General features: G+C 35.6%; 1 protein-coding gene across 5 annotated transcripts in view; it reads right to left on the bottom strand.

Moving 5' to 3' along the window:
* LOC121380166 (prominin-1-like) overlaps window positions 1-27,991 on the bottom strand; it is a 105,146-nt gene that overhangs the window by 13,453 nt on the left and 63,702 nt on the right. For 2 of the 5 annotated variants that reach the window (XM_041508962.1, XM_041508961.1), the window contains exons 15-26: window positions 27,371-27,452; window positions 26,475-26,621; window positions 24,228-24,236; window positions 20,104-20,193; window positions 14,841-14,924; window positions 13,434-13,484; window positions 11,707-11,787; window positions 7,168-7,236; window positions 6,177-6,263; window positions 5,437-5,564; window positions 4,102-4,152; window positions 1,309-1,551 (exon numbers count right to left, since the gene is read on the bottom strand). In XM_041508962.1, coding sequence (XP_041364896.1) covers window positions 1,311-1,551; window positions 4,102-4,152; window positions 5,437-5,564; window positions 6,177-6,263; window positions 7,168-7,236; window positions 11,707-11,787; window positions 13,434-13,484; window positions 14,841-14,924; window positions 20,104-20,193; window positions 24,228-24,236; window positions 26,475-26,621; window positions 27,371-27,452 — 1,120 coding nt within the window. In that variant the 3' untranslated portion in view covers window positions 1,309-1,310. The remainder of the gene's footprint in view (window positions 1-1,308; window positions 1,552-4,101; window positions 4,153-5,436; window positions 5,565-6,176; window positions 6,264-7,167; window positions 7,237-11,706; window positions 11,788-13,433; window positions 13,485-14,840; window positions 14,925-20,103; window positions 20,194-24,227; window positions 24,237-26,474; window positions 26,622-27,370; window positions 27,453-27,991) is intronic. The other 3 variants (XM_041508964.1, XM_041508965.1, XM_041508963.1) reach the window with 3 other exon arrangements.

Here is a 27,991-nt window from a genome sequence, read left to right as displayed (position 1 = left end):
TCTTAATTTGTTTTCGCCTGTGGCGATATTAATTGTTTTAGAAGGCCGTGTGCAGTTTCATTGCACTTAAGCCCAGATGGGCAACTTGTTACGTAATACTTTTGCACGACGGTCATCTCTGTACGCCTAATACACACCCAGCCTAGGTGCGGAGCCATGTGGCCAGTAGTTACGTAATACCTCTGCGAGTGCGGTTTTTACAACTGTGATTTGGCGACGATGGCGTCAGTAAGTCTGGCGATCAAAGAGAAAAATGCGTCTCTGCGAGAGGTGGAATATCAGATGACAGGGGGGAGGACCGCCTTGTACCCCCAGGCGATATTTCGATTTATAATAAATAGCTAGAGTTTTAGAGTTATGATGAGAAGCAAAAAGGACAGAACAAGGAAGGCTTCCCGGGAACGTTGTCCGTTTGGACTTTGGTAAATATTTAATTTCTGCTCTGTTGTATAACCTTGATGTGATTGATGTGACTTTAAATATTTTAATACTGTATTATACCAATATTCTTTAGACAGTGTCTTCGGTCATCTGACGAAGTAAATCGTAGACTTTTTGTTCTAACATTAGACGAGTATTTGGTAATATAAAGCTTAGCCAGTCATCCTAGAAGACCTAGGTAAACTGTAGGTTATTGTCTTTATTGTGATAGGTACCAGTATTAATTCTGTGTTACAAGGTTACTGAAGGAGTAGTTAGGGTTAATTAAAAATTAACCAGTTAGGAATAGTGTTGTAATTCCTTTATTAATTAAGTTCCCCTGGAAGTGGTTCTCCATTATCACACGTGTGTGTGTGTTAGCGTTTCTCAATTATCACATGTGTGGGTGTGGTGTAACGGTGAAGTGATTCGCATATTGTGTAACTAGACACCTAGAGATTAACTAATTAAGTGATCAGTTCTGGGTTGTTATTATTGCTGTTATTAATTTACTACTACAGCTGTACATTTGTCAGCGTAGGTTAATACAGATTCCAAAGTGTATTGTGTTTTTGTTGTGTTTTCTAGTGAACTAACGTGCTATATTACATATACTTTATATAAGATCGTATCTCTGATCATACCTAGACGAGCCAAAGCAGTTTTGAACTGCCTGTTACAGAGAGATCTAATAGATATACAGTTAGGAGAGATATTTGGATAATCGTGTTTTATTCAGTTACGGGAATTATAGAATCCCCGTGACAATATGTTACATTTATTGTGTACAAAGCCACCACAAGGGTGCGAAAAGTGACTGTCATCAACCTTAACTCAAAAAGAGTATTACTGAATTAGAAGTTAGTAGAAAAAAGCACTAGTACTTACTGTTAGTAAGAATACTTTGGCGGCTTGCCATGAAAACCATGGTCAGAAGGATATACTTGTGGGCCGCCACCGTATGCAGGGGGCAAGGGCTCTTTACTACCTGGGTAGTCAGGTCTGGGATTGCCGCCCCCATATGCTGGATAGCCATTATTGTGTGAACTGTTGTTCCTCGGCTGGCGGTAGTCGTCACGGTGATAGCCAGAATTGGAATATCCCGGTTCAGGGCCAAGATGCTGATTGACACTGCAGAAAGCAAGCAGCAGTGTAATGTGTGCCAATTGCAGAAATTAAATGTGGCTACCAAAAATGGGTTAAGTTACTGATAAAATAAACAGAGTAGATAAAAAAAAAATGAGAGAGAGAGGAAAAGAATCCTAATACATGTATCATAATACATAATAGTTTTAAAAATACATGTAGGTCAAGAAAAATAATCAAAAATAAAAAATCTTATTATTATAAATCATGGTTCAAAAATGAGGTCAAAGTAAACAGAGGTATAGATAAGACTTTTTTTAAATTAAATTTAAGATGGTTTTAAAAAAAGATCAAGTTAAAATAAACAGTTTGATTGAAAATATTATGAAATAAAAAATTACAGAAGTCACCTGAAAAAGGGTCAAATCAAACTGAAGAAATGTAAGATTGAAATAAATTGTGGCTGTCGAAACAGGTCACCTTACTGACTTTGAAGATAACTAGGTCAAAGAAAACAATGCTCTATCAGGGGATGTGATAGCCATTTAAATATAAAGACTGAAATTATTTTTTAAAAAGGTGAGCACACTATACTATGATTAAATAATGGTGTTTTTTTGTAAACCTTATAGAAAAGAACATAGCTGAAAGGGATAAAAAGTTAAATTTTAAAAATTAAAATCACATCACATTATATACATGTATGCATAGTGCTTTCTAAAAGCAAAGTTCTTAATAAAATGAAGGTTGATGAGAAAAAAAAGAGAGTAGAAAATGTTTTTGAAAGTTAAATTGTTAATTATAAATATGAAATAAAAATGACAAAAGTAAAGTGAAAAAGGGTCAAAAGTCAGCCAATCTGAAGAAATGTAAGACTGAAATACATTTTGAATGCAGAATATTTTGTGACAGCACAAATATTTGAAAAATAATAATTTTTTTAACATATTAACCAATTCCAATACTGTATTCTTAACTATACATGCAGGTAACTAAACATATTTGGCAGTGTCAACAATACATGAATCTGACTTATAGAAACAGGAATAGCATACACACAGGAAGAAATTATAAAATATATTTCAATTCAAAATATGCTTTTCAATAAACCTTTATCGCCAACATTGTTACTTTTGTATATGTACATAAAAACTGTAATTTGTACTTTACAATACCAATAAAGTTCAAATAAAACAGACTTCTTTGTAATGTACTTTTGGAGAGTTACGTAAGTCATAACAGTTTATTCATATTAAAACAAAGATTATGTTGGGAGATTGAAAATGGATATTATTTGGTATTTAGTAATAATTAACTTAATGTATTTTTTATTTTAGGGGTTTGTAAAAAAAATATTTAACAAAAAAAAAAAAAAATTGCTATTTGTTTGTTGGGCAGCTGAATGAATATAACTACCACCTCTTTTAATTCATTAATCCATGATGCACATTAAACATACACACAGTAACTCAGGGTGGGCATTTAATTCTTCTTCAACCAATCAGTTAAAGCAGGAAGAATGCATGCTGGGAAGCATTGTGGCTAATCCAACACCAGAACATTCAGCAACCACATTTTTAACCAATCAAGTTAACACATGCTGCTCAAATCAAACATGAATACATAATAACTATGGCATGAACGTATAAGTTCTATTACCCAGTAACACCGCTGTTTAGTATAGTATAAGTGTGAATGCTAGTAAGTGCTACTTAAATAATGTGCTTAAATTGTTTCTTGGGTTTTCTTTTTAAACTACAATGTACTTTAATTAACTTCTGCTGCTCAAAGGTAAGAAGAGAAGTCTAAAAGTGTTCAATATCACTGGAGAAAGTTTAACATTTTACATTTTTGACAGAGTCCAAAATTGTTTAAAATTTGTAAGCCTAGTTCAGGGTGGACATACATGTATATTACAGGGCCGTACCCTCCAGGGGAGAATCTCACGTTTTTCCTTCCTTTTTTTATTACTCCAGAAAATAGCATACACATCTCAGGGTTTAATTTGTATAGTGTTTCATTTGCTTATAAAAAGTAGTGCCCCCCCCCCCCCCCTGCCTAAGCTTTTGATCAGGGCACAGTCCTGCATTAGGTACAAACAAACACATAATTGCACCTGTGGAGTAGTAAGACTCATAATGTGACCTCAGAGGTCATCATAAAAGTCTCCTATTTATTTTCGATGTCATAATTTGCATTAAGGAAAGCAAAGTTAGCATTTAGTAATTACGCTGTCACTAAATTAATACTTTACTTCTGCCAATATTTCCAGATTTATAATGCCTCGATCATTACATGTCTAGTGAATTCGCCCTAATATACTGGGTACATCTAAAAGGCACTTCAGCAAGGCTAGAATTTAAACTAAAAGTTATGCCATCCTTAAGAAAAAAAAATTCTGTAACCCAAACCTTATATATCAATACAAAATACACAATTAAATATAAAGTAACAAATGATTAAAATTGAAAAACAAATTACATAAAATCAGTGTTTGGGATATACAGAAAATCAACTATTTTTCAAGGATATTTTTAGTGTTAATATCTGAAGAAGTGTGACTAAACTCTCGTAAGGAAAGAAAACATCTCTCACCTGGTTAGTGGAATGGTGTCAGGGTGGGGCCCACCATACGTAGGGTAGTTCCTTCAAGAGATATGTTATCACATGAGGTTAGGTTATATTCCACACAATATGTACACTTACAGATCACAGACACCAAATATATCAGGGATGGTGAATATAATACAAAATAAAACTTTAAAAGGACTTTTTTTTTCAAATCTCTTTTTATTTTAGATCCAAATCAGATAAAGATTGTAAACATCTTTTCTTTTCTTTTGTCAAAAAATTAAACTCAAAGAAATATATCTGTTGAAAAGTCACATTTCTGATATATATATATACCAACCTGGCCCTGTGCTTATAAACCTTAAAGTCTAGACTTTAATAAAGTCCAGACTTTAACGTCATGGCAACGCCATTCAAATAGCATTACGTTAAAGTCTAGACTTTAAAGTTTTATAAGCACGGGCCCAGCATTTAAAAAAGTATGAAAAATGAATCAGAATCAGAATTAATTTATTAACCAAATCAAACATGGCTGCAGGCATTACATACATAAATGACAACATTAAAAACAAATTAAAATTAATTAATAAAAAAAATTTAAATTAATTAATTTTAAAAAATCTGTCATTGGCAGAACTCTCTGGCCAAATCTTTGAATGGCATGCTTGAACAGTTCCCCATACCATACAATGAAAGCCATGCCTTTTTTTAGGTGGAGAGATGGGTATAAAATAAGCATAATTTGTTAATGATGATGATGTTATTGATTATGATGATCATCATGATGTTAATAATAAGGATAGACAAGCAAATGCATGATCAGAACAATAGTTCTTCATTTGCAAATAGAAAGACTTTCACTATGCTACACTGCAGATTATGCATAAATCAAATGACAAAAAAACAAACAAAAAATGAATGCTATTAAATATTATACAGAAATTTGTTGTTCAAATTTTATTTTCTCAAATCATACCATAGCCTTTGATATACCAGTCGTGGTGCACTGGCTGGAATGAGAAATAGCCCAATGGGCCCACCAATGGGGATCGATCCGAGACCGACCGTGCATCGAGCGGGTGCTTTACCACTGGGCTACGTCCCGCCCCCAACTCCTGGGAATCATGAATAAATAACATTTTGTCCTGTAGGCCCCCATCTTGTCACAAACTGTGTTAGTCAAGTTGTTAATTACATATTTAATTCTTTAAAAAACAAAAAAAAAACGGAATTTATGAAACGGAACATAACCCTTTTTTGAAACGGAAAACATCTTTGCAACAACAAGATGAAAATGAGTAATTTGAAATAATAACAATAAAAAGGAAGAAAAAGAAGAGAAAAAAAAGTTGAACTTACGGGTCATCGAAGTCTTTAGATTCCTCATACTCGTCCTCCCTTCGGTACAAACCGGCCAGTAACACAGCGAATATTATGCTTGGAATGAAAAAGAAGATACACCAACCCATGCTGAACCAGAATCCATTCTGAAACACAAAAAAAACACCCCAAATATTGTCAATCTCAATTAAGTTAATATATTTCTCAATAAAAATCATATACAGAGGAACTGATAAATTGTTTTTACACTTGCGACGCAACATGCCGATATGCTGGATGTATCACAACATGAAACTAAAACAACAATCCAGCAATTGTCTTATGACTAACAAGGAATGTTTTATTTAATGACATACTTAACACATTTTATATACGGTTATACGGCATCAGACATACAGTTAAGAACCACACAGATATAAAGAGGAAATCCGCTGTCGCCACTTCATGGACTAATCTTTTTGACTAGCAGCAAGGGATCTTTTATATGCACCATCCCACAGACAGGGTAGTACATACCACGGCCTTTGATATACCAGTCGTGGTGCACTGGCTGGAATGAGAAATAGCCCAATGGGCCCACCGATGGGGATCGATCCCACACCAACTGCGCATCGAGCAAATGCTGTACCACTGGGCTACGTCCCGCTCCTCCGACGGGGATCGATCCTAGACCGACTGCGCATAAAGAGAGTGCTTTACCACTGGGCTACATCCCACCCCAGCACCAATACAAGCATAACACCAAAGTAACACCATACCAAAGGGTTGAGAACAGAAACACAGACAGCATCCGTCATCATATACACCGACTCGTAGACCGGCTTGCACTTGCCAGCTTTCTCAATCTGAAAACAACATCAAACATGTATTAGTGATTTCCCTAGAAATCTGGCAAGGCATGGTAGACCAAACACTTTTGGGGCATTTTCACCATTTTCGGGGCACTTGTTTTTCATTAAAAATACACAAAAATTAATTGAAATAACATTAATGTAATTTATGTGCTTGCTTTAATAAATGAATGGCAAAAGATATAAAAGGCATATTTTATTAATTAATAATACCTTTTTGGGTGTTTTATAAAGGCAATTTTAGAATTAATTACTGAAAAAGGCTTGTTTAATCTCAGGGCAGCATGGTGCTGATTAGGGCAAGATGGTGCTAGACTATTGAGGAATGGTGCTGCACCATGCTAAAACAAACTAGGGAAAACACTAATGTATAGAAATCAATCGGAAAAATAGCCTGATGTTCAGTATAAAGTCACATAAATTGTATATATTTTTTATACAATTATATAAAGTTATTGGGAGATGAAATGGGCGATATCACATTAAGGGTCTCCATTTTGCCACATCTGAAACACTAGATGTTTATTGCAAATAATTTTAAAATGTTGGAAGATTGTGTATATACATCACTGGGCCTAAGAATAATTACTAAATTACAAAAGATTAAATCAAAGACAGAGGGGAGGAAGGTAATGGAAAGAGGGAGGGAGGAATTGAGGCAGAGGCAGAGGCAGAGGCAGAGGCAGAGAGAGAGAGAGAGAGAGAGAGAGAGAGAGAGAGAGAGAGAGAGAGAGAGAGAGAGAGAGAGAGAGAGAGAGAGAGAGAGAGAGAAAGAAGGAGGAAGGTAAGAGGGAAGGAGGAAATAGAAATGGGATCTTCTAAATTCATTATGTCTAGACACAAAAGGTGGGGGTTTTCTGTTTGAGGCATGTTTTAAGGAAAAACAATAAACACTTACCAAATCGATTATTGAATTGATCCTCTTTTGAGTTAAATTCTTGAGTTCTTCAGCCACATTTTTCAGTTTCTGAAATAGCAATTAAATGTGAACGGAGAGATATGTTTTGTTCAACGACACTCCAGAATATTTTAAGTTACTATAGGGCATCTAAAATTAATATTACAGTAATATGTATTGAAGAAGACAAGTTATCACCTCCTATCAACTAAATTTAAGTGTTCTCCTTTTCAATGTTAACGTTCAAAATCATTATTTCTCTAAGACAAAACAAATTATTTCATTTTAATTGTTAAATAACATGACACCACTAGAGAACATTAATTATCAGATGTCAAACACTTGGTCATTCTGAAATAATTTAGTCCTTAAAAAAAAACCCCAGCTACCAGGCAGGACATCACATACCATGGTATTTAATATACCACTCATGGGAAATGATTGGAATAAATTCAATAAGGGAGTGGGTCCACAAAGGTAAAGAAATGTTTTATTTAACGATGCACTTAACACATTTTATTTATTGTTATGTGGTGTCGTATGGTTAAGGACCACACAGATATTGAGGGAGGAAACCTGCTGTCGCAACTTCATGGGCTACTATTTTCGTTTAGCAGCAAGGGAACTTTTTTATGCACCATCCCATAGACAGGATAGCACATACCATGATCTTTGATACACAAGTCGTGGTGCACTGGCTGGAATGAGAAATAGCCCATTGGGATCGATCCTAGACCGACCACACATCAAGCGAGAGTTTTACCACTGGGCTACATCCCGCCCTCAAATTCTTTATAATGCAGATACATACACAGGGTGGCACCTAAGTCTGCGCACCTAAGCATTTGCGTTATATTTTAAAGTTAAAATATTTCTTTAAAAATATTTGTTTCACTGCCACAGTACAATGGAACAATAAACGTGTTACAACTAAAGTTATTTTAATTTTAATGTTTTTTTAAACTCAAGTAATGAGCACATATTTAGTGGGACCCCTCTGCATTTACTGGCCTGCATGACGGCACATAAGTCTGCGCAGCAAACATTAAAACAACCACTTCTGTCGTTAATGTTTACATAAAACAGTAACAAACAATGGATCCGACTTTTTTAAGTTCTAAATAACAAACACTTTCTGTTATAGTCTGTTTCAGAAACATTTAGATTGTGCAAATGAGATAAATATAAATGGTGTTCCATGCTCCTTAGTTTGGACAACACAAAATGACAATATAAAAAAGCCAATGTAAAAATATTTGATCATTATTCAACAAAAATTGTCTGCTATTAACTGTGTAAATGAGTACAAATAGTGTTCGTTAGACATAATTATAGGACAATCAATGATAATTTTGAAACAGACTATAGCTAAAATAGGCCATGCTGCAAGTGCAATCTTCAAAGTCTGTGTGCAGCCATTTTGCATTGTGTCACTCAGAGGGAAATTCAAAGTATGCTTGGATGTTTACATCAACAGATAAAATAAGACATTCATTTCATTTATGGATTCATAAATTACAATAAGGTATGTATTGAAGCTTCTATGTAAATTTATTTAAGTTGATATGCAAGGTTGATCATTACAACGTTGACAGACACGTGTTGACAGGTGATAGAAAAACATGTTGATCGAGGCTGGCAAAAATATACTTTTAGTGCATTAATTCAGAGTTTTTTTCAACCTCTGTAACCTTCGTAGTGCCCTCTGTATTAAATGATCTGCCACAAAGTCTTCATAATACAGATACATACCTCTGTAACCTTTGTAGTGCCCTCTGTATTAAATGATCTGCCACAAAGTCTTCATAATACAGATACATACCTCTGTAACCTTTGTAGTGCCCTCTGTATTAAATGATCCTGCCACAAATTCTTTATAATGCAGATACATACCTCTGTAACCTTCGTAGTGTCCTCTGTATTAAATGATCTGCCACAAAGTCTTTATAATGCAGATACATACCTCTGTAACCTTCGTAGTGCCCTCTGTATTAAATGATCTGCCACAAAGTCTTTATAATGCAGATACATACCTCTGTAACCTTCGTAGTGCCCTCTGTATTAAATGATCTGCCACAAAGTCTTTATAATGCAGATACATACCTCTGTAACCTTCGTAGTGCCCTCTGTATTAAATGATCCTGCCACAAAGTCTTTATAATGCAGATACATACCTCTGTAACCTTCGTAGTGCCCTCTGTATTAAATGATCCTGCCACAAAGTCTTCATAATACAGATACATACCTCTGTAACCTTCGTAGTGCCCTCTGTATTAAATGATCTGCCACAAAGTCTTCATAATACAGATACATACCTCTGTAACCTTCGTAGTGCCCTCTGTAACCTTTGTAGTGCCCTCTGTATTAAATGATCCTGCCACAAATTCTTTATAATACAGATACATACCTCTGTAACCTTCGTAGTGCCCTCTGTATTAAATGATCTGCCACAAAGTCTTCATAATACAGATACATACCTCTGTAACCTTCGTAGTGCCCTCTGTATTAAATGATCTGCCACAAAGTCTTCATAATGCAGATACATACCTCTGTAACCTTCATAGTGCCCTCTGTATTAAATGATCCTGCCACAAAGTCTTTATAATGCAGATACATACCTCTGTAACCTTCGTAGTGCCCTCTGTATTAAATGATCCTGCCACAAAGTCTTCATAATACAGATACATACCTCTGTAACCTTCGTAGTGCCCTCTGTATTAAATGATCTGCCACAAAGTCTTCATAATACAGATACATACCTCTGTAACCTTCGTAGTGCCCTCTGTAACCTTTGTAGTGCCCTCTGTATTAAATGATCCTGCCACAAAGTCTTTATAATGCAGATACATACCTCTGTAACCTTCGTAGTGCCCTCTGTAACCTTCGTAGTGCCCTCTGTATTAAATGATCCTGCCACAAAGTCTTCATAATACAGATACATACCTCTGTAACCTTCGTAGTGCCCTCTGTAACCTTTGTAGTGCCCTCTGTATTAAATGATCCTGCCACAAAGTCTTTATAATGCAGATACATACCTCTGTAACCTTCGTAGTGCCCTCTGTATTAAATGATCCTGCCACAAAGTCTTTATAATGCAGATACATACCTCTGTAACCTTTGTAGTGCCCTCTGTATTAAATGATCTGCCACAAAGTCTTCATAATACAGATACATACCTCTGTAACCTTCGTAGTGCCCTCTGTATTAAATGATCTGCCACAAAGTCTTCATAATACAGATACATACCTCTGTAACCTTTGTAGTGCCCTCTGTATTAAATGATCCTGCCACAAATTCTTTATAATGCAGATACATACCTCTGTAACCTTCGTAGTGTCCTCTGTATTAAATGATCTGCCACAAAGTCTTTATAATGCAGATACATACCTCTGTAACCTTCGTAGTGCCCTCTGTATTAAATGATCTGCCACAAAGTCTTTATAATGCAGATACATACCTCTGTAACCTTCGTAGTGCCCTCTGTATTAAATGATCTGCCACAAAGTCTTTATAATGCAGATACATACCTCTGTAACCTTCGTAGTGCCCTCTGTATTAAAGGATCCTGCCACAAAGTCTTTATAATGCAGATACATACCTCTGTAACCTTCGTAGTGCCCTCTGTATTAAATGATCCTGCCACAAAGTCTTCATAATACAGATACATACCTCTGTAACCTTCGTAGTGCCCTCTGTATTAAATGATCTGCCACAAAGTCTTCATAATACAGATACATACCTCTGTAACCTTCGTAGTGCCCTCTGTAACCTTTGTAGTGCCCTCTGTATTAAATGATCCTGCCACAAATTCTTTATAATACAGATACATACCTCTGTAACCTTCGTAGTGCCCTCTGTATTAAATGATCCTGCCACAAAGTCTTTATAATACAGATACATACCTCTGTAACCTTCGTAGTGCCCTCTGTATTAAATGATTCTGCCACAAAGTCTTTATAATGCAGATACATACCTCTGTAACCTTTGTAGTGCCCTCTGTATTAAATGATCCTGCCACAAAGTCTTTATAATGCAGATACATACCTCTGTAACCTTTGTAGTGCCCTCTGTATTAAATGATTCTGCCACAAAGTCTTTATAATACAGATACATACCTCTGTAACCTTCGTAGTGCCCTCTGTATTAAATGATCTGCCACAAAGTCTTTATAATACAGATACATACCTCTGTAACCTTCGTAGTGCCCTCTGTATTAAATGATCTGCCACAAAGTCTTTATAATACAGATACATACCTCTGTAACCTTCGTAGTGCCCTCTGTATTAAATGATTCTGCCACAAAGTCTTTATAATACAGATACATACCTCTGTAACCTTTGTAGTGCCCTCTGTATTAAATGATTCTGCCACAAAGTCTTTATAATACAGATACATACCTCTGTAACCTTTGTAGTGCCCTCTGTATTAAATGATTCTGCCACAAAGTCTTTATAATACAGATACATACCTCTGTAACCTTTGTAGTGCCCTCTGTATTAAATGATTCTGCCACAAAGTCTTTATAATACAGATACATACCTCTGTAACCTTTGTAGTGCCCTCTGCATTAAATTTGTTCTCAGCCTCTTGCAAACCATCCAGCAAAGCCTTTGTTTTGTCCTAAAATAGCAAGGAAATGAATATTCGTTTAATGACACCTTAGCTGGCACACTGTTTGAAGGTTAACTTTATAATGAAGTAAATAAAAAAAAAAAAAAAAAAATAATAATAAAATTCCAAGTTGTACCAGAAGATGACATCATATTTCCAATAAAGGCTGTAACAACTGTATAAAAATTACTGAAATTCCTGCATTAAAATTACTTTTTGGCTAAAAGGAAAAAAGGACCAAAGGTTAATTCTCTTGAATAGTGATGTATTATTAGAAATATTTTATTTAACAATGCACTCAACACATTTTATTTACGGTTATATGGCATCAGACATATGGTTAAGGACCACACAGATATTGAGAGAGGAAACCCACTGTCGTCACTTCATGGGCTACTCTTTTCGATTAGCAGCAAGGGATTTTTTATGTGCACCATCCTACAGACAGGGTAGCACATACCACAGCCTAAATGTATACCAGTCGTGGTGCACTGGCTGGAACGAATAGTGATGTAATTCATATGATGTTCTCTTGAATGGCGACGAATAATTTCTATGATTTGCTGTACAGTTTACGTTTATGGCTCGCTTGTTTTCAGATATATTTTGGAGCACATTTTGTAGGCATTTTGTAAGAGGCTTTGCAGTACTCACATGAAAGCAAAAGTACATGTAGGAATAAAACGTTTTACTTGTTATTGGAAATACAAAGTATACAGTTCATAATTTTATCACAAAGTTAACCTTTAATAAGCTGAGAGTTGTTAAACATGCTAAACAAGGAAGGAAATGTTTTACTTAACGACGCACTCAACACATTTTATTTACAGTTATATGGCGTCGGACATATGGTTAAGGACCACACAGATATTGAAAGAGGAAACCCGCTGTCGCCACTTCATGGGCTTCTCTCTTAGATTAGCAACAAGGGATCTTTTATATGCACCATCCCAGACAGGATAGCACATACCACAGCCTTTGATATATCAGTCATGGTGCACGGCTGGAATGAGAAATAGCCCAATGGGCCCACTGATGAACATGCTAAACAGTGACACTTGGTCTATACAGTTAAAGAAGAAAAAATGTGCTGCTCTACCACTGAGCTACATTCAGCTCCACTTCTGCAATAAAAGAACTAGAGTAAATGCATTAAAATTTAAATAAGTGGCTTGGTCTGGGATCGATCCCCGTCAGTGGGCCCATTGGGTTATTTCTCGTTCCAGCCAGTGCACCATAACTGGTATATCAAAGGCCATGATATGTGCTATCCTGTCTATGGGATGGTGCATATAAAAGATCCCTTGTTGCTAATCGAAAAGAGTAGCCCTTGAAGTGGCGACATTGGGTTTCCTCCCTCAATATCTGTGTGGTCCTTAACCATATGTCCGACACCATATAACCGTAAATAAAATGTGTGGAGTGGTCGTTAAATAAAACATGGCTGGAGTGAGAAATAGCGCAATGGGCCAACTGACGGGGATCGATCCCAAACCGACCGCACATCAAGCGAGCGCTTTACCACTGGGCTATGCCTCACCCCTTTACTTACTGAGTCATGATCATAAAGATATGAACTGAATTTCATTATAGAAGATAAAAACATGCACTCATCATATTAACTTCAGAAAGATAATGTGGTAGAGTTTATATACCTGGATGTCCAAATGTTTCTTCAAGGAATTCAATGAGTCATTAAGATGTTTCTGGAAAAAAAGAAAAGAAAAAAGAAAAGTAAATTAAATCAAAAAGAAAAAATTAATTAGAAAACAACAGCAAGTTATGGACTATTAGCTTTATTTGCATGGTTAGTTCTGTTGTGTGAAGGTCTGATGTGTATTGTTTTGTTTTTCTTAGATATAGGATAATAAACGAGTCACCAGTTATTATCAAATTTATATCCTGAGTGAAATAATTATTTCACGAGGGACATAAATTTGATAATAACTGGTAGCGAGTTTTTTATTCTATTTATTACCCCAGCTATTTGGTTTTTTTTGTAAAGCCTTTATTTTCGATATAGCCTACATCGGCTACACGTCCATATATATAGAAATGACGTAAACTACTTTACTGTTCTGGGTATTGCTTTAACTTTGTATTTTATTCACTGTTCACAAATAATAACCCCAACGTTCTATATATTCTGTAAAAAATTTTTTATTAAAATCTACAACGAACTGCATTAAACTACCATTTTATTACAAGTTTAACACTGAAACCAGAGAGAAGTAAACGCAAACGCTTTAAATTATGTGACGTCATTGTGTCTGCTTTGCCAAATTGTGATGATGTCATATTTAGTACCGACAAGGTGATTGGTTTGTTGGCGTCAAATCGTCTACTAGTAGTGTACGTTAAACCAATGCATGATAATTTCTCAGTGATTTTTATTTTCCCCGTTATGAGCGCCTGCTGGGGTAATAAAATGCATTAAGCTATTATTGTGCTAATACATAGGTTTTCACATGAATTTCATCATGGTTTACAATAGTTTGTTAAAACCTGTAGTTGTGTATGGACAGGAAGTGAGGAATACTTATCTTAGTGATGTCTCATAACAGTTTTCAGATACAGATAGTTGACTAGTATGTCGACGATTGATTGAGAGAGAGAGAGAGAGAGAGAGAGAGAGAGAGAGAGAGAGAGAGAGAGAGAGAGAGAGAGAGAGAGAGAGAGAGAGACAGAGAGAGAGAGAGAGAGGGAGAGGGAGGGAGGGAGAGGGAGAGGGAGAGAGACAGTGACACAGAGAGGGAGAGAGACAGGGAGAGAGACAGAGAGGGAGGGAGGGAGGGAGGGAGGGAGAGAGAGTGAGACAGACAGACAAACAGACAGACACCATACAGGCTATTCCAACTTAAAAAGCAGCAAGCGATCTTTTATATCCACTTTACCATAAATCGAGCACTATGTACCACTAGCTTTGATGTATTGCATGGGAAAAACAACCACCAAAGGGAAGTGACCCATTAAGAGGCTAGAGGCCAGTACATATCAATGATGTACATCCTGCCTCATAGTTGTGTTGTGTTTTGTAAGATACTAGGCCTTTAAAATCTTACCACTTCATCTTCCATTGGTATAACATACTGACTCTCCAGCGCCTTCAAACGTTTTCCATTGTCTGTTAGATTCTGGGCTAGAGCCTAAAGTGAAAAAAACAACAACACAATGTTATATGCACATCAGCAAATCAATTGGAAAGGAATGTAGGTAGTGTTGGTCTAGAGAACTGAGAAACACACTAGCTGTTATATCATGTAGGTAGTGTTGGTCTAGAGAACTGAGAAACACACTAGCTGTTATATCATGTAGGTAGTGTTGGCCTAGAGAACTGAGAAACACACTAGCTGTCATATCATGTAGCTAGTGTTGGCCTAGAGAACTGAGAAACACACTAGCTGTCATATCATGAAGCTAGTGTTGGCCTAGAGAACTGAGAAACACACTTGCTGTCATATCATGCAGCTAGTGTTGGCGTAAAGAACTGAGAAACACACTAGCTGTTATATCATGTACCGTAGGTAGTGTTGGCCAAGAGAACTGAGAAACACACCAGCTGTTATATCATGTAGCTAGTGTTGGTCTAGAGAACTGAGAAACACACTAGCTGTTGTATCATGCAGCTAGTGTTGGCCTAGAGAACTGAGAAACACACCAGCTGTTATATCATGTAGGTAGTGTTGGCCTAGAGAATTGAGAAACACACCAGCTGTTATATCATGTAGCTAGTGTTGGCCTAGAGAACTGAGAAACACACCAGCTGTTATATCATACAGGTAGTGTTGGTCTAGAGAACTGAGAAACACACCAGCTGTTATATCATACAGGTAGTGTTGGCCTAGAGAACTGAGAAACACACCAGCTGTTGTATCATGCAGCTAGTGTTAGCCTAAAGAACTGAGAAACACACTAGCTGTCATATCATGCAGCTAGTGTTGGCGTAAAGAACTGAGAAACACACTAGCTGTTATATCATGTAGCTAATGTTGGCCTAGAGAACTGAGAAACAAACTTGTTGTCATATCATGTAATGTAGCTTAAGTAAAAAAATTACTTTACATCTCTCTTCCCAAAGGAGTAATAAGCACATTTCATTTCATGGAGACAGACAGCCATTTGTCTTTCACTCAACTGATGATACCGTATCGTAGAATTATCACAAGAAACAGATATATAACCACAGCATCATGTTTAAATTTTTTAAAAGACTATTGCCACAGATATTAAACCATGATAAATTGAGGTTTTAAGCTTTAGTAACTTGAATTCCTGAAGGCTATTATAAAAGCATTTAACTGGGATGAGTACAAGAGCAGGGCTTCTAGATTATGGTAGCCCCACTCTCATGCCTAGTGATATTCAATGTTGGGCTAGTAAATAACTACTATTGCCATGCCCGACCAGTGTTCGAGATTAAAAATTTGGGGCAGTATCCCAGTTGGATACTAACATTTTAAAATCTGGTATCCCACCTGAGAATTTAGTATCCCACTTAAATGAAATTCATAAATAACATCATAACAAACTTGGACGACACTGTTACTTAACTTTACCAGTAAATAATGACTTTCATTGTTTCAGTGAGAAATAAAAATGCAGGATTAAAAAACAAAAAAACAACATTATATGGTATCCCGGTGGGATACTGGGTTATTGAAGTCTGGTATCCAAAATTAAATTCTGGTATCCCCGGGATATCGGGATACCGTTAATCTCGAACACTGCCGACGGCTAGTGAATTTTTTGGGTGTATTTTGTAAATATGAATATCCTGACCATACTCCAGCCCCACCAAGTTAGTGTTTTTAAGCTTTATCCCCTCTTTAGGTGACATATCCAATTATTATTATTAATTAGTAAAATTTTATTTACTTAAAGTAAAGTAGGGCTAGTGGATTTTTAATCATGGCTAGTAAATTTCTAAAATTACTGATCCCATGGCTAGTGAATTTCATAAAAATTCTAGAAGCCCTGCTTTGAGAAAAACATTTGTTCAAAAGATAAGACAGATTTTGGGTGGGGGTTTTTTTTTCTTCTGTTTCACGTAAAATGCACTGGAGCTACACAAACATCTGGACCAGAAACGTGTTACATTTGCCAAGATGACCATTTGAGCAATATGCGGGGTTCAAGCTGTCATTTAATTGTGAACTAAAGTTGAATTTCTCAAATATATTTCATTATTAATTTGCCAAAAAGGTAATTTGGAAACCCAAGCAATTAGAGCTGGGCGTTCATTTAAAACTCAGTACAGTCAGACCTCGTTACAACGACCACATTCGTCCCTGGGTCACTTTGTCGTTATATCGAAATTGTCGTTTTATCGATTTATTAATCATCGGCTATTGGGTGTCAATAGTAGCAAGTGATTATTGATATGCACCATCCCACAGACAGGATAACACATACAAAGGCATTTAATATACCAAACATGGTACACTGGCTGGAATGAGAAACAGCCCAATGGTCCCACCGACGGGGATGGATCACAGACCATCACTAAATCCTAAGTATATTATTATTAATCAAAGCTCTTTCACAGTCAATCTAATCGACTGGTACCTACTTCGTTTCCAAAATGTCATAAAACTAGTAGACATGATTGTTCGAAGTTAATCCTTTAACTGAATGACTAAAGGCTTATGTTGAAAAGCAATACACGCCTACATAGTTAGCCAACATCGGTAACTCAGACATCATGTGACATTGTCGGCCCGCGACGAGATCAAGGATGCCAAATGGCTGTGTGTACTGCCAACGTACTACGGCATCTGTGATTATGTAATGTCGTTGTATAGGTGTTTTTAGACATTGGGTGCACGTTTGTTCCTAATTTGCTCTGTCAGTGTCAGAAGGTGTGAATTCCGTTATAATGAACAGAATAACATTGGTGTACATTCATTCCTGACAATTTGTGGTCGGATGGTGTAAATGTCGTAGTAACGACGGTCGTTGTAACGAGGTCTGACTGTATACTGAAAATACTGCTCGATATCGGTATCTGTATCAGAGTTGTATCCATACCGAATACTGTATCGATACCGAGATAAATCGCCAAAAACATACTAATACCAAACCTGTAATGTCAATACTGCCCAGCTCTACAAGCAATACATTTCTTTTGAGTCTTAATAACACTTTATTTGTCTAACAGAAGCTTGAATTTGGCTGCAGATTTTCTAATCAAATCAGCCAGATTGTTGATAATATTTTGCATCCAGCTTAAATTCTGAATAAGATATAATTAGAAATATGTAATTTAATAGTAAAAAAACCCCCACCTGTTAATATAATTGATGAAATCTAATAATAACTAGGGCCAGTGGTGCAGTTAATAAATATAATGACAGAAAGAAATTAGGGACCACAGAGACTTAAAGCAGAAAGTGATTGCAACGAATTTATCCTCATCCATGGTGTCAAGACGTTAACTCTGTTATTAACACTCAATCCTACATTATATCTTTGTATTACTATATATACAGCCATAACTAGCCAGAGTGACTGCAACCAATGCCCTCATCCATGGTGTCAATACGTTAACTGTTTTACTTAATCAATCCTACATTATATCTTTGTATTACTATATATACAGCCATAACTAGCCAGAGAGTGACTGCAACCAATGCCCTCATCCATGGTGTCAATACGTTAACTGTTTTACTTAGTCAATCCTACATTATATCTTTGTATTACTATATATACAGTCGTAACTAGCCAGAGAGTGACTGCAACCAATGCCCTCATCCATGGTGTCAATACGTTAACTGTTTTACTTAGTCAATCCTACATTATATCTTTGTATTACTATATATACAGCCATAACTAGCCAGAGAGTGACTGCAACCAATGCCCTCATCCATGGTGTCAATATGTTAACTGTTTTACTTAGTCAATCCTACATTATATCTTTGTATTACTATATATACAGCCATAACTAGCCAGAGAGTGACTGCAACCAATGCCCTCATCCATGGTGTCAATACGTTAACTGTTTTACTTAGTCAATCCTACATTATATCTTTGTATTACTATATATACAGCCATAACTAGCCAGAGAGTGACTGCAACCAATGCCCTCATCCATGGTGTCAATACGTTAACTGTTTTACTTAGTCAATCCTACATTATATCTTTGTATTACTATATATACAGCCATAACTAGCCAGAAAGTGACTGCAACCAATGCCCTCATCCATGGTGTCAATATGTTAACTGTTTTACTTAATCAATCCTACATTATATCTTTGAATTACTATATATACAGCCATAACTAGCCAGAGAGTGACTGCAACCAATGCCCTCATCCATGGTGTCAATATGTTAACTGTTTTACTTAGTCAATCCTACATTATATCTTTGTATTACTATATATACAGCCATAACTAGCCAGAGAGTGACTGCAACCAATGCCCTCATCCATGGTGTCAATACGTTAACTGTTTTACTTAGTCAATCCTACATTATATCTTTGTATTACTATATATACAGCCATAACTAGCCAGAGAGTGACTGCAACCAATGCCCTCATCCATGGTGTCAATACGTTAACTGTTTTACTTAATCAATCCTACATTATATCTTTGTATTACTATATATACAGTCATAACTAGCCAGAGAGTGACTGCAACCAATGCCCTCATCCATGGTGTCAATATGTTAACTGTTTTACTTAGTCAATCCTACATTATATCTTTGTATTACTATACATTCAGTCATAACTAGCCAGAGAGTGACAGCAACCAATGCCCTCATCCATGGTGTCAATACGTTAACTGTTTTACTTAGTCAATCCTACATTATATCTGTGTATTACTATATATACAGCCATAACTAGCCAGAGAGTGACTGCAACCAATGCCCTCATCCATGGTGTCAATACGTTAACTGTTTTACTTAATCAATCCTACATTATATCTTTGTATTACTATATATACAGTCATAACTAGCCAGAGAGTGACTGCAACCAATGCCCTCATCCATGGTGTCAATATGTTAACTGTTTTACTTAGTCAATCCTACATTATATCTTTGTATTACTATACATTCAGTCATAACTAGCCAGAGAGTGACAGCATCCAATGCCCTCATCCATGGTGTCAATACGTTAACTGTTTTACTTAGTCAATCCTACATTATATCTTTGTATTACTATATATACAGTATTTTACCACTGGGCTATGTCCTGCCCCTTTCTGTGTCGAACCTTGAATACAGACATTACTATTCTAGTAGGGAATTAAATTAGGCCTACAATACTAAGTGTATTTGTTTCTTTCATTGTAAGATAAACATCATCTTTAAAATAAAACTCTTATTTACAGCATTGCCGGACTGGTTTACGTTGCTGCTTTGTAGAAAAAGAGCTTCAGCCAGATCTGTTAAATTTGCCTTCACCAATTTCTTTTTCATCTGAAAAAAAGAAAGAAAAAGATTGTATTACATGACTATATAATAGAGTGAACAGTCATTAAAAAAAAAAAAAATCTATTTGTACTACTATATTTTAATAAAAAAGACTGTTCCAATAATTAATTTTAGAATAAATATTAAATGTTTATTTGTTGGAGTGGGGTTTTTCCCAGATATGTATTTGGATTGAATTTAATTACACTGACAGACATGTACATGTATATAGTGATTGAGCTTTTACAAGTAAAGAAGAAATTAGTGAAAATATGTTATATTTGTCAAGGCTATTCCAGAAATAATGCAGAGAGATTGTTTTTTAATTTTGATTTGGGCTTATGGTTAGATTGGAAGACATTAGAATTGATATTTTAAGGTGGTGATTTACAGCAATGTATAGTGTTTTAATTGGGTGGGTTGGAGGCTATGCAAAATTTGCCAACTTACCAGTATATATTTTACGTGTGGTTTAAAAAAATAAATAAATAAAATAAAAAATAAAAAATCCATCTTTCCAATGGATCACCTCTGGAACAACCTTAACACAATTAAATCTAAGTTGACAGTTTATTAATTTCATTTACAAAGATTAACTTGTACTGAGAAAATTTAACATGACAACAGAAAACTATTTTATATAGAATTTTAAAACAAAATTTATGTAGCTTAACAAGTATTAATACAATTATTTAATTTAACAGAATTATTTAAATTTAAAAAAATATTTAAAAGATTAAATGGTAGAATAAAAAAAAAATTAATAGACCACAAAATATGCTAAATATTAATTAAAAGTCATGCATGTATGTATACATTTCATGCAAATAACTAATCTATTACGACTATTATCAGCCATGTTTATTTAAATAAAGAGTAACTGGTTAAAAGCATCTATCAGCTTTTTCTGTGTTTTTTCAAATAAAATTCACCATAATATAGATTAACTGCATAAAGCCATTGATATCTTATAATTAACCAAATTAAGTAATCATTTTCATCCTGCAATTCATCAAAACACATTTACTGCTACAAATAGTTTTCAGTGTACCATATATATTCTGCCAATGTAACAGGCGATTGCAGGATAAAAACAGGCATGAACTTTATATATTTGGTCCTTGCATGTAGATACACGTACTTGATTCTCTTTATGGCTTAAACATCTGTAACATCTTCACGCTTGACAATTGAAAATTCATTTTTATGTGTATATAGTACATACATGTACAAATACCCACCTACAGACTCATCAGGCATAAAGCTTGTTTTGTTTAATGACACCACTAGAGCACACTGATATATTAATCATCAGCTATTGGATGTCAAACATTTGGTAACTGTGACATGAAGTCTCAGAGGAAACCCACCACATTTTTCAATTAACAGCAATTAGGGATCTTTTTTTAAACACTTTCCCACAGGACAGCACATACCACATACAGCCAATGATATACCTGTCTTGAAGTCATCAAGCATATTCCAAACTTTCAAATTTTCAAATTTTATCTGGTGAAACAGTCAAATCTAATCACTGTCTGAAGCTTTGAACATTCAAGAACACGGCAAATGTCTACAGTTGAATATTCCAAACAAGAAACCAAGTTTTAACTAAAGGTACTGATCAATATGACATTAAGAATATTAACTTCTGGGATTTTTTATATTATTATTATTAATTTTTTTAATTTGTTTTTGGGGGGGGGGGGGGGTGTTGTTCTAAGCTTCAAGTTCAAACATAATTTTTTGTTGATTATTTTACACTAAATGCGTAAAGCAAACTGTCTACACAACTAGTGACCTTTTGGCAGCATCTCCATTAGCATAGCAACAATTGTTTCACAAAAAACAATAAATCATGCATAATACACTACTCTACAATTCTTTATCACTGACTACTGAGGGAGATAATCCTAGCAATATAACTGTACATTAAGTTCATTTTCTTAAATTATTACTGAAATAAAATTTAAGTATTTCTGAAATAGTCTGGTAGCTATAGCTTCCATAATCCAAAATGACATCTTTAATTATGAGTACATGTATATATTAATTTTTTTGGTATATTGTCTATGGGCAGATTCCCTGATTAAATTCCATGTGATTACAAGAATTAAGGCTGGGTTCAGCACTAAATATTTATGGAGCATTACAATAAAAAATAAATAAAAAAAACCCACAGAATTTTTACAAATTATAAAGAATATGTATAACTATGTGGGATTCTTTATAAATCACATCTGGAATTTTGAGCACCCTACTTTAACATACATTTATTACATCATAAACATTAATAATTTCTGTAATTTGTATTCAACGTACGTTAATCTCCTAACTTCAAGGGTCATAACTGTCAAAAATAGACAAATCCTAATGAAACTCAAACTTGATCTGTACTTCTACACGATAAAACTATACATAAACATTTCAGCTGAATATCTCGAAGAATTGCTGAAAAAAAGTCCGGAAAACTATATGTGGGACAGAAAAAACATATAGTCTCCTTCAGTTGGTGAGGTCGGGGACTAATAATTACTATTAAGCTCTGCTAGTCTCCATCGCCTAAAACAATTCTATACAACATGCATGCCTGCATTCCCTATGGGAACAAGCACCTAATATTGGACACACATTTAAAGCAGCCTTGATGATGCAGTAATTAAACCCATCAACTTTTAGACTGGCAGGTTCTGCACTCGTATCTTTGTACCAGCTTAACATTACAGTTATAAAACAAAAACTAATTTCAAGAAGTATATTACATCGAATGTTTGAAAAAGGCACATCATATAACTACATGCACAGCAAATATTGGCACTACTGCACAACACCCCAGCATTCATGCTTTATTTTTATACACAAATACATGGTTACACAAGTACTAATAACCAACTTTGTTCACAAGTTTTCATTCTGTCAGACATAATACAAACAGTGGTTGTATGGTTTCCAGTTAATTGTCAGCCAGTGACCAAACACTTTTCACGTTTTTGATAAAAATACATAACTTCACATACGTTGTTTCCGCTTCCTATTTATTGCATGAGTTTATTTTGCACAAGAATATATATTACGAGACCGCGTAGCGGTCGACTGGTATGTTCTTTCGTAAAATAAACAAGTGTAATAAATAGGAAGTGAAAACAAACGTATGTGAAGTTCTGTATTTATTACATACTTTCTTTTATGTTTTACAAAAACGTTTTTTATTTTTAACATCATAACAACACTTTGTTAAATCTATGATCAAAACCCTATTCATGGATTCATTTAACATTAAGAATCATACTCTGCGGCAGCCTTCTGTAATGTTTCAAATACCATATGAAATGGAAGGAAGGAAATGTTTTATTTAACGATGCACTCAACACATTTTATTTACGGTTATATGGCATCAGAAAAATACGATATGACATCATTTGTAAATCATATAAGACATCAGTAAATAAAAGGAGCTAAATGCAGGTAAAAAGAGAAAGGGGATTCCCCATTTAAATATTCCGGTCCATATTGCACATATATGCGATACAAAATAAATTTATCAGTTTCAAAATGCCTTTATCACTATAGTAAGATTGAATAGGTATGTAATAAAAGACAGCATTGGGAAGAATTATAATAATATATGCACTTTCCCACAGACACTTCCTAGGTAAACTGGTTGGGACGTAGTGGTAAAAAAAATTAAAAAATAAAAAGTCAGAGAATGGGTCCACCAAGAGTAATTGTAAGATTATAAAGATAAAGACTAATTTAGCATAATCATGTATGAGAATGCCCATGGAGATAAAAGAAAAAAAGAGAAAGAAAATTCAGAAAATCCCAATAGAAGTACAAAAACAACATCTCATAACACTATCATGCACAGCTAACAAGTATTTCAATGCACAGGTTTCCACTACGGCTAATTTTGCATGTCAGTAATAAACTACATGTATGTAAGTAAAAAATGGAACCAGCACACACACACACACTGCCGATATCTGATAAATGAAAACATCTGCTGCAATCAACCTACTGTCATGCTCAAGTCAACATACCTCTCCCAGCTTAAAAACAAACAACACAAATTAAAATTCAACACATAAAACAAAAAATGACTGCTGCATTATCCATAGTACAATGTGTATAGTTCATCTCCCAACGTTGAACATTTACAAAATTAATGTAATTATTGAATATGTAGTAATTATTTCTTCCCCCCCCCCCCCCCTCCCTCCATATCTCTCTCTCTGTCTTTTGTCTTTCTCATCTGTCTATCTTTCTCGTCTGTCTGTCTGTCTGTCTGTCTGTCTGTCTGTCTGTCTGTCTGTCTGTCTGTCTGTATGTATGTATGTATGTATGTATGTATGTGTGTATGTGTGTATGTGTGTATGTATGTCTCTCTCTATAAAAAAAAAAGAAAATGACTGCTGTGTTATCCATAGTACAATGTATATTGTTCATCTCCCAACGTTGAACATTTACAAAATTAATGTAATTATTGAATATGTAGTAATTATTTCTCCCCCCTCTCTCTCTCCCTCCCTCCCCCTCCACCAATCCATTTCTTTAAATGCATCATGGAAGTCTGCATCCCAGTAACAGATCAAATTTAAGACGTCACAATATTTCATGCAAACCATTGTTCTGTCCTTGTGTGTCGGTTACACATGAACCATCGTTGAGGCATGTGTTCCCTACAAGAGTGAGTTCACAGCGTAGTGCGAAGGTGCAAGGCCACTATGCCAACATCTCTATCTGCAAAGGTTCTTCTACATTCGTGAGCAAATTTTCCTTGAGAATTAAGTTTTGCATGACAAGGAAAATGTGTCCATGTATAAAGTAAAAATGTAAAATTCCCGTGTACAGTCCCAGTCACTGGAAAGCTGGTTCTACCAGTTACTGGGGAAACGGCGGTGTGCTACTTTCTGATGTACACGCATCTTCCTCACTACTACTTTCACTTTCATTTTACACCCATTTCACTTCCACATTGTCACGGTCATCTACCTGGCTGCACAATAGGGAAAAACTTGTTGGTAACCTACAGATACATGGGCACATCACTCGTAACAGGAAAATTTATCAAACAAATACCGGTCTCTTTGACACAGTGGTTCAAAAGCCAATAACCATGAATACCACAATATTTATAACGAAGTTCACAAGGAATATTTTAAATGTGCTTTCCCAATGACAGCATACATATATAGCACCTACACTGTCTTTGATACACAACTTGCAGAGCACTGGCGAGAATGGGGAAAAAACAGTTAGTCTATTCACATAGGGAGGGTGCATGGGTGGAGGGGGGGCAGATTAATCCTGAGGTGAGTGCTCTATCACCAAGTTCGGGCCACTCATTATATGTAGACGGAAATGTTTTACTTAACGACACACTCAACACATTTTATTTAAGGTTAAATGGCATCGAACATATGGTTAAAGACCACACAGATATAGAGAAGAAACCTTTTATATGCACCATCCCACAGACAGGGTAGTACATACCATGGCCTTTGATATATCAGTTGTGGTGCACTGGCTGGAACAAGAAATAGCCCAAGGGGCCACCGACTGGGATCGATCCCAGACCGATCACGCATCGAGTGAGGGCTTTACCACTGGACTACGTCCCACCACCTCATTACATGTAAACTATCACATAATTTTATTTAATTACTATGCTGCATATTTTCTCAAGTATTAAACTAATCCAGTGCCAAAAAAAGTAAAAGCAGAACAGTATATAAAGTTGAAGTTTGTTTTGTATAACAGCACCACTAGAGCACATTGATTTTATTAATCATTGGCTATTGGATGTCAAACATTTGGTAATTTTGACTCGTAGTCGTCAGAGGAAACCTGCTACATTTTACCATTAGTAGCAAGGGATCTTTTATGTGCACTTTCCCACAGACAGGAAAGCACATACCACGGCCTTTGACCAGTTGTGGTGCATTGGTTGGAACGATAAAAAAGAACATTATATAGTCAGAACAGTATCTACCAGTCTTTGATGTACCACAGCACTAGTTGGAACAAAACAAAACTAGAGTCCATCAATTGTGATCGATCCTGTGACCGACTGCACCTCAGGTGAGTGCTCTAACACTTCAGTTGGTACAGTGCAATAAAAACAAAACAAAAAGTCACCTATTAGCATATATACATGTAGCACCAAAAAAGTACCCATCTTTCTTCTGCATACAGAAATATCCTATAATTATATTAAAGGTGTTAGTATTAATCTGAATTAAAGTTCTATTTAATGTCACACCCACACCACATACAATGATACTAACCTGTGTTTCATAAGTATCGAAATCTATACCATCCAAGCCTGAATTGGCAAAGTCCTGAATATCCTTCTTAAGTCCAGGTGACAGCAATGAAATATTTCCAAAGGTAATGGTTTTATTAGCAATTTCATCAAATATACCAAGCACATCCTGAAAACAGAAACCAAAGCAAACTAATATAATGAGATGTGAAATAAGGGTGTATACCACAAAATCAAATCCCATAGACAAACAATAGTGATATATGTAGCTAAAACTCCTACCTGTAGCGTATCAATCGACATACATACCACATATATAAATACTACCACTGATACACCACTGCAGGATTACAGGAAACCCACAACATTTTTTTCCATTAGTACCAAGGGATGTTTTAGCACATATCATTTTTTAAATGCAAACAAAAGGATTATCTGCTTACCTATTACGACACATAAACACACAATTTAATTAGTAACTGTCAGGTGTCTGTAGAATGCTGGGGTTGTGCCACCCCTCCAAACTTCGAAATGCCCCCAAAATTCTACTGTTACGATGAATTTCTTGTCATTGGGGAGAAATAATATTTGTGTTGAATGAATGTTTTCAAGGAAGATTACCCATATATAATGCATATTACTGCATTTGGGAACACTGTAGGTGTCTTTTTTAATGTTGTTTCCACCTCTCTAAACAAATTCTTTATCTGCCCTTGACATGGCAATTATCTGGGTTTCCTAGCTGGGTTGTCGTTGTTTTTTAGGGGGTTTTGGGGGGGGGGGGGGGGGGACTGTCCATTTATAATGCATATTAATTAGTGCATTTTGGAATACTGTAGGTGCCTTTTAAAAGTTGTGCCCACCTTCCCAATCACATTCCGTATCTGCCTCTGACATGGTAATTGTATTGATACTTACCGTAGTGTCAATTACTGCTGAGACGTTGAAGAGGTTGTCAAGCTTTAGGGTGGAGTATATCGGCTTGTTGGCCCTGCAATTACTGGAAGGAAGGAAAAAATGTTTTATTTAACGACGCATTCAACACATTTTATTTATGGTTATATGGCGTCAGACATATGGTTAAGTACCACACAGATATTGAGAGAGGAAACCCACTGTTGCCACTTCATGGGCTACTCTTTTCGATTAGCAGCAAGGGATCTTTTATATGCACCATCCCACAGGCAGGATAATATACACCACAGCCTTTGTTACACCAGTTGTGGAGCACTGGCTGGAACAAGAAATAGCCAAATAGGTCTACTGACGGGGATCGATCGCAGACAGACCGCACATCAAGCGAATGCTTTACCACTGGGCTACGTTCTGTCCCCAGCAATTACTGGAATTAGAATGAAAATGATTATTTTCATTCTATGTACTATCATAAACCCACAGTAAATCTGTCACATTCACAAACTTTACTGGATATGTACTGGTTCATCAGGAAATATCCACAATTGTATTTAGAACTGTCGCATTCATCAAATTTACTAAACATGCTGTGCATTGTTTTTATATTTACTAAATGTATATGTA

This window comes from Gigantopelta aegis, chromosome 8, assembly GCF_016097555.1.
Source record: "Gigantopelta aegis isolate Gae_Host chromosome 8, Gae_host_genome, whole genome shotgun sequence".
Lineage (NCBI taxonomy): Eukaryota > Metazoa > Mollusca > Gastropoda > Neomphalida > Peltospiridae > Gigantopelta > Gigantopelta aegis.
Note: the sequence above shows the minus strand (reverse complement) of the source record. Positions and strands in the feature narration are given on the sequence as shown.